General features: G+C 34.6%; 1 protein-coding gene across 2 annotated transcripts in view; it reads left to right on the top strand.

Annotated features, from left to right (window-relative positions):
- KLHL1 (kelch like family member 1) overlaps nucleotides 1-3998 on the top strand; it is a 525596-nt gene extending 521598 nt beyond the window's left edge. For both annotated transcript variants that reach the window (XM_055426442.2, XM_088842848.1), the window contains one exon: nucleotides 3939-3998. In XM_055426442.2, the coding sequence (XP_055282417.2) occupies nucleotides 3939-3998 (60 nt within the window). The remainder of the gene's footprint in view (nucleotides 1-3938) is intronic.
- The last annotated feature ends 5018 nt before the right edge of the window (nucleotides 3999-9016 follow it).

Genomic DNA, 9016 nt, shown 5'->3' on the forward strand with positions numbered 1-9016 from the left:
TAGTATTAATGGGTAGAAAATTCCAACAGCCATTTTCCCTCATCTATGTTTTATTATAATCTTTTGGATCATATAGTACTTTACAAATAGCAAAGTGATATTTAAAATGTTTTAGAAGAAATTTATTTTAGTATAATAGACATTAATTTTAAAATCTCTAAATTAATATTTTACATCCATATCTTTTTATTCTTTATATTTTTAAGACTTTCAAGGGGCCGTCAGGAAAGCCACACAAAATCACTTTAGAAAATTTTCAGGATTCCAGGCTACTAGAGAAAGTTCTCATATTTGCTGTATATTGCCTGTCACTTTCCCTTCACTTACTCCACAGATGGACAAAATCAATTGGTTATTTCATTTCTTATTGACACCATCAAATGGGCAAGCATTAGAATAAATAAGTAAATTATATTGAAATATATAATAATGTATATTTGAAAAACTTCCCAAGCTACCTAGAATTGGAAATAATGAAAACAGGTGAGGGAACATTTGCCAGATACATGTCTTACATGGTTACATACAAAACACACATGTACATGCTTGCATGAGTGTGTGTATTTGTGTTTTAAATAAACTTGATTTTGCCACTTAATTTTTTTTTTTGCATTTTATTTGGAACAAAATATGTGTGCTTTAAAGCATAGAAAGAAAATTTTAATTTTGTTTCCTCTAGCCTGAGTAAATCGCCCTTTCATGTCTTTCTTTGGTACATGGTCATAGTGCTGTCATGCTGCATCTACCTGCAGCTATAACAAAACAAATACAATATGTCATTTATAGTCATATATCCAAAGACTGGCATAGTTGCTAGCATGGGTAAGAGATGTGTGAAACTTTTTTAAAGTGAATAAATTGTGAATTATTTTTGCCTCTCAGTTTACTCTGTTGTACATGGGTTTAGTTCATTTGCATACAATCAATCTATAAGATATTTAGAATGAGTTTCAGGGAAGGCTGGTAAGATATTTGCATCTTGGATGGCTGTTTAATAACTGGTATCATGCCAACCTTTTTAGATTATCATAGTTTACTGAAAGGTGTAATGCTGGAGAGGGAAAAGGGCAGATTGTCAAAATATGTATTAAATAAGTTAAAACTGAACCAAGGGGAAGAGAGGGAAAAGTCTCAAATATTTAAAATGTACTTATGTACAATATATCAAATGCTTAGAATGATAAATGCTCAGGTAAGGGAACTACTTAACACTATGCTAGAACTTAAGTGTGTTGGATAGAGAAATCTTCTTTTGGGAAATTATATAAATAGACTGTGGCATGGCAAATAAATAATAAACAGATAAAAATATGGTGACTTGTTTGGTTTAAGAAACAGAATTTTTAAAGAGTCATGGAAAGGAGAACACATAGCATGTTTCACTGAGCAAGAAATAAAGTGGAGAGGAAAAAGTTTGGAGAGATAAAATGGGTCTTTATCATATAAGGCAAGAAAGCATGTTATAGAATCTTGACTTTACCATGAACCAAAAGGATAGTTAATGAAGGACTTTAGGCAGGGAAAGTAAATAATCAGAATTGTATTTTAAAATGACTGCACTTGATAGGATGGGAAAAATGATTAGGGAAAGCAAGATCAGAAATTTATTAGGATATTCTTCACTAATTCACTGTATGGGTGGGAATTTTTTCCTTCTTTCCTTCTAGGTTTTTTTTTTTTTTTTTTTGCTAATCTAACAATTAAATTGACATAAGGCAAATTAACAGGAAAAAAAACAAATTTAATTTTGTACATATGGAAACCCCATATGGACTCAAGGAAGTGGCCAAAAGCAAGAAGCTCTTATACTGTTTTAGACAAAGAAACAATAAATACATAAAGAATTTAGAAGACAAAGTGGTTTGGGATTAGGTAGTAAATTAGTGAAGAAGTTACAAGGTTTTCTGACACAGCCTTCTTGACCCTAAATTCCTTATGTTTGGTGACAAGGATGCCTTTTACACTCCTAGTAGAGAGAGGGTACCATTTCATATGAAGCATTTATCTCCTGCTTTAAGGGGTCAAAGGAGGGTCACAGTGCCCTTCCTGCATGAAGTATCATTCAAATATCTTTAATTTGAAATAGTCAATGTGCCAAAGTGGCATATCCTGGAGTGGGTTATTCTGCTCCCCTTTCACACTCAAGGTGAAATTGTAACCTGAACTAGTTAAAGATAGTAGGAATGGTGTAATTCAGTTGGTAGGAGAGAGAATTATAAGACTTGATGTTATTCAGCTGTAAGGTTGAGGGAAATGAAACTAAGGGCTGTAGATATGCTCTCGGTTCCTGTCTTGAGCAACCAAGTAGAAGGATAAAAGAAATAAGAGAAAGAAGAGTAAACTTGGGGCAGTGCGTGGGGTGGGGGTGGGGAGCAGAGATTCATTTTTACATGCAAATATAAGCATGTATAGAGACATAGATGCAAATGTAGATAGAGGTATACTTCATCTGGAACTATGCATAGTACTTTTCAGTGCTGAATGAACATCAGAGAGCATCTGGGGAATGCTTCAAAAATACGGTTCAGAACTCATGTCATTCCTGTTGAATGGTGAGCCTTGAGTACTTATATTTTGTAAAACCTCCTTAGATGGCTCTGATATGAAACAACACTTGAAAATAATTGGAAACTAAAAGAAAGACAATGGAAATTGTGTGCAGTTTGGAGTCAGAAATATTGCAAATTGTAGACCTAAATGTTACCAGATTTATATCCCTTCATACTCCATTCACTGTAATATAGAGATGACAACATACGATGGGATTATAAAAGTGACTGTGGTGATCAACAAAAATATTCTTAATACACAATATGCTATCAATATATCACAGGCTCCTTTTTGCTTTTCACTTTGAGCAAATATCTGTGAAAAAGACGAGACATAACATTAACCTTTTTTTAAAAAGATACGGTATTAAATGAAAGGTATAAAAATGATATGAGAAGATTTTCTATTTGTTTTAACCTATAGAAAGATAGCAGGTGACAATAAGCACAATTAAAAGAACTAATGTATAATTATATAATGGTGGTAATTTTCATATGTAGAGGGTGAGATAGTGTCCTTTCTCAATCAACAAGATAGTGTGTGTGATCTGAAGTTATTTTGCTCTCAGCTACTTCATTTGCTATACTTGATTCAGTTTGAAATAATATCCTATAATTTCTAGTCTACCTGATATTTTTATGTGAATGAATTATTCTTAGAAAACTGTATCTAAAAATCATTGATCTCAAAAAGTTCAAATTATTAAATTCTTAGCTTACCTCCATGGAATAAATTTTCATTACCAATTCTTTAAAATTATTGTTTTCAATATATTTCTAGCCAATTTCATATTCAGGATTATTTTGTAAAAATCTCACTTCTCATCAATAATGCTCATAATATGGATTTTAAAATAGGCCCTGTGGCAATTGTAATTATGTTCTATTGATGCCAGCATATTAAAATCACATCATTAAATGTCTCTGTTTAGAATGAATTAATAGCACATTTTATTCAGTATAATATCTTTGGAAATGACTTCCCAGTGACTTCAATAGTGAAGCAACTATTTCATCTAAAATATACTCCAAACTATCAATTTGAAAGTTCATCAAAAATGTGTACAGGCAAGCTTCAGAAAAAAATCGTTGCTGAAAACTTTCCTATAGAAGCTTAACTTCACTAAATATCATTAAATAATTTATTACTTTTATCAAAAATTCCACAAATAATTGTAGGTTTTAAAGACTTCATAATTCATATTATTTTATATAAATGACATTTTCATTGTTTCCATGTTTATTGTATTACTTGTGGATACATTGGGAAATGATAATCATATTTATTAATGATTTTCATGGATATGAATAAATGATTTAAGTACATTATAATCTGTATATTTTTCCATAACAAATGTGTCTTAAATCATATTTCATCTTTTTCAACAGATGGCTTCCTTGAATATTGGGAGAGCTGGTGCCTGTGTAGTGGTCATCAAGCAACCTTGACTTATATTTTTGGAGAGATTTTATTTGCTGGAGTGGTTATTTTTATATCAGAGGGCAAGAATGAAAGCTTCTGGAGGTGAAAATTCTTCAAGAAAAAAGATTTTGGTAGATTTACCTACTGAGATCAAAAGAGGTAGAAGATGAAACAGAATTATGGGAAACAAGAGAACATCAAACTGCTGTGGGAACACTATCTGGTCGTATGTTAGTTCAGGAATGGTTATTGGTAATTTGTTTTGTATTGGAGCATACAATAACTAAAGTTACCAAAGGCTCGTTTTTCTTGGGCAATTAAAAGGAGAGATAAAGATTTGTGACATGGATAATTTAATGACTAAAGCTCATTCAATGTTTTATAATCTGTGATGATATTCCAGAGGTTGCCAAGAGTAGAAGACATGATATTTCATCTGACAGAATCTGATTGATTCTGCCCTAATTTCCTAATCAGATGTGGTCATACCAGGAGATGGAATGATGCTTTATTAAACAAACATGTTTTTTCCTAATTTTCCTAAACTATGAGGACAATTAGAGAAACAGATTCATGCTTGCCTCTTGCACTCAGAAAACAAATCAAAGCTGCATATATCATCGAGGAGGATGGTTGAATTTTATTGCAACTGTATTAGCAATTTGAAGTTAGCAAACACAAAAGATTGTTTTCATTAAGCTTACCATATTGCTTTGCTTTTTGATCACACTGAGAATCAATACAATTAAAGGCTGTTGCCTTATGATGAGTTCAGTGTAAGCATGGAAACCAGCTATTCTGAATGTTTAATATATATATATGTATATGTGTGTATATATATATATATATATATATCCATTGCATGTTGAAGTCCTTTCATATTTTGCTCATAAAACGTCTTAGAATTTTGAGGGAGAAATCTATGATACATTCATTTGCAGTGTTAATGTGCATTGTCAGAAGGAGGGCAGACTTCAGACCCTCGCTCCCTACTTTTCAAACTTGCTACATTGATAAGCACATTATTTTATGCCAAATGTTTGTAATTGTTTAAAGCATATAGTGGAAATGATATACAATGTCTTCAATAGATCTGAGTAAATGTTAAATATAATTAATAAATATTATAAAATTTGCTTTTATCAGTGTATCTTTTTTCAATAAATTTTAATTCAGAGCAGAGTAAAAAACTTGACAAGTTATTCTGCAAAGATAGGCAAGTTTTGTTGCTTGACCTTTCATAAATCAAGGAGTATATATTTTCATCAAGATAAGATTATTTCTTCCTAAATACTATGCTGACACATAGTGCAATCTCTATTGATTTTTGTGTGTGATCACTTGAGACAGTTAGCAATAATGCTTAGAAAATTCATATCCCATAATGAGAGTGCTGATAATCATGCAGGAACTATCAATAGAAAGAAAGTCCCTCATTTTGAGTTAGTGTAAAACATGTAATTGAGTTTTATTGTTGGGTAGTGGAAAAACACCAGAAACCTAGAAACCAAAGAAAATATTGATAGTTTGTGTAAAGGAAATATTAAGAAATCCAATGTTTTCAAATGTGTATATGTGATCAAATCTTATCAGTTATCAGTCACATTTTATTTCAGAAAATAACATAATTATAAATACAAGATGTTAAGGAAGTATCAGTGATTTTTAATTGTAATTAGAAGATGTATAGCATGAAATGCATATGTTAGCTGTTTCAAATTGTGCAGTTTAGAATTCAAATTTTTTTTGCCTATGTGTTCTCTTCAGTACATAGAACATGTGGATAATATCCGCTAACTGGATTGGACAACTTATACTTGAAAGTATAAGTTGAATAGAGGGGAAAGTAAAATGGTGTATATCTATTTTTCAACCATTAAAAGTTTGTGGCAGTCATATTTAAAACTTGGTTAATGCATTTATCAACATTTTTACAAATAATTTTTTCCCCTAAGAGAAATATTCCACCAAACAAATTTGCTGTATCCAACCAAATATTTTCTATATGTGAAACATATTAGCTTGCTGTTGCTTGCATTTCATACGGTGAGTGTACACACCCAATTTACCATTCAAGGGCATTGAAGAGCAATTTGGGGAATAAACTCAAAGCTTGTATGAGATAGGAAGAATGGATATTATTGTGTCATTTACTAAAAAATATGTTGTCCACCAAGGTTACATGATAAATGAGTTTCAGGATCTACCATCTACCCTGCTATGACTCCAATCCAAGATTCTTGAAACTTAACTTTGTCAACTGGTAACTCAGCTATGCTAAGGACCCCACTTTGGGGTGAAATTTCTGCTAAAGACAGCATTTACTGTTTGGCTGTTTGAACAGTAACAAAGGGCAAAATGATAGGATACTGAATGAGGAATTCCTCAGGTCGGTAGGTGCCCAGTATGCTACTGGAGCTCAGTGGAGAAATAACTATAGAAGGAATAAAGGGATGGAGCAAAAGCAAAACCAATACCCAGCTGTGGATGTGACCAGTGATAGAAGCAAGGTCCGGTGCTGTAAAGAGCAATATTGCATAAGAACCTGGAATGTTAGGTCCATGAATCAAGGCAAATTGGAAATGGTCAAACGGGAGATGGCAAGAGTGAACGTCGACATTCTAGGAATCAGTGAATTAAAATGGACTGGAATGGGTGAATTTAACTCAGATGACCATTATATCTACTACTGTGGGCAGGAAACCCTTAGAAGAAATGGAGTAGCCATCATGGTCAACAAAAGAGTCCGAAATGCAGTACTTGGATGCAATCTTAAGAATGACATAATGATTTCTGTTCGTTTCCAAGGCAAACCATTCAATATTACAGTAATCCAGGCCTATGCCCCAACCAGTAATGCTGAAGAAGCCGAAGTTAATCGGTTCTATGAAGACCTACAAGACCTTTTAGAACTAACACCCAAAAAAGATGTCCTTTTCATTATAGGGGACTGGAATGCAAAAATAGGAAGTCAAGAAACACCTGGAGTAACTGGCAAATTTGGCCTTGGAGCACGGAATGAAGCAGGACAAAGGCTAATAGAGTTTTGTCAAGAGAATGCACTGGTCATAGCAAACACCCTCTTCCAACAACACAAGAGAAGACTCTACACATGGACATCACCAGATGGTCAACACCGAAATCAGATTGATTATATTCTTTGAAACCAAAGATGGAGAAGCTGTATACAGTTAGCGAAAACAAGACCAGGAGCTGACTTTGGCTCAGATCATGAACTCCTTATTGCGAAATTCAGACTTAAATTGAAGAAAGTAGGGAAAACCACTAGACCATTCAGATATGACCTCAATCAAATCCCTTATGATTATACAGTGGAAATGAGAAATAGATTTAAGGGACTAGATCTGATTGATAGAGTGCCTGATGAACTCTGGACGGAGGTTCGTGACATTGTGAAGGAGACAGGGTCCAAGACCATCCCCATGGAAAAGAAATGCAGAAGAGTGAAATGGCTGTCTGAGGAGACCTTACAAATAGCTGTGAAAAGAAGAGAGGCGAAAAGCAAAGGAGAAAAGGAAAGATATAAGCATCTGAATGCAGAGTTCCAAAGAATAGCAAGGAGAGATAAGAAAGTCTTCCTCAGCGATCAATGCAAAGAAATAGAGGAAAACAACAGAATAGGAAAAACAAGAGACCTTTCAAGAAAATTAGAGATTCCAAGGGAACATTTCATGCAAAGATGGGCTCGATAAAGGACAGAAATGGTATGGACCTAACAGAAGCAGAAGATATTAAGAGGTGGCAGGAATACACAGAAGAACAGTACAAAAAAGATCTTCACGACCAAGATAGTCACGATAACGTGGTCACTGACCTAGAGCCAGACATCTTGGAATGTGAAGTCAAGTGGGCCTTAGAAAGCATCACTACTAACAAAGCTAGTGGAGTGATGGAATTCCAGTTGAGCTATTTCAAGTCTTGAAAGATGATGCTGTGAAAGTGCTGCACTCAATATGCCAGCAGATTTGGAAAACTCAGCAGTGGCCACAGGACTGGAAGAGGTCAGTCTTCATTCCAATCCCAAAGAAAGGCAATGCCAAAGAATGCTCAATCTACCACACAATTGCACTCATCTCACACGATAGTTAAGTCATGCTCAAAATTCTCCAAGCCAGGCTTCAGCAGTATGTTAACCGTGAACTCCCAGATGTTCAAGCAGGTTTTAGAAAAGGCAGAGGCACCAGAGATCAAATTGCCAACATCCGCTGGATAATGGAGAAAACAAGAGAGTTTCAGAAAAACATCTATTTCTGCTTCATTGACTATGCCAAAGCCTTTGACTGTGTGGATCACAATAAACTGTGGAACATTCTGAAAGAGATGGGAATCCCAGACCACCTGACCTGCCTCTTTAGAAACCTGTATGCAGGTCAGGAAGCAACAGTCAGAACTGGACATGGAACAACAGACTGGTTCCAAATAGGAAAAGGTGTATGTCAAGGTTGTGTATTGTCACCTTGCTTATTTAACTTCTATGCAGAGTACATCATGAGGAACGCTGGGCTGGAAGAAGCACAAGCTGGAATCAAGATTGCCGGGGGAAATATCAATAACCTCAGATATGCAGATGACACTACCCTTATGGCAGAAAGTGAAGAGGAACTCAAAAGCCTCTTGATGAAAGTGAAAGAGGAGAGTGAAAAAGTTGGCTTGAAGCTCAACATTCAGAAAACAAAGATCATGGCATCTGGTCCCATCACTTCATGGGAAATAGATGGATTAACAGTGGAAACCGTGTCAGACTTTATTTTTTTGGGCTCCAAAATCACTGCAGATGCTGATTGCAGCCATGAAATTAAAAGATGCTCACTCCTTGGAAGGAAAGTTATGACCAATCTTGATAGTATATTAAAAAGCAGAGACATTACTTTGCCAACCAAGGTCCGTCTAGTCAAGGCAATGGTTTTTCCCGTGGTCATGTATGGATGTGAGAGTTGGACTGTGAAGAAAGCTGATCGCCGAAGAATCGATGCTTTTGAACTGTGGTGTTGGAGAAGACTCATGAGAGTCCCTTATACTGCAA

Source organism: Moschus berezovskii, chromosome 13 (genome assembly GCF_049115385.1).
Source record: "Moschus berezovskii isolate FMDL1 chromosome 13, NW_MosBer_1.0, whole genome shotgun sequence".
NCBI lineage: Eukaryota > Metazoa > Chordata > Mammalia > Artiodactyla > Moschidae > Moschus > Moschus berezovskii.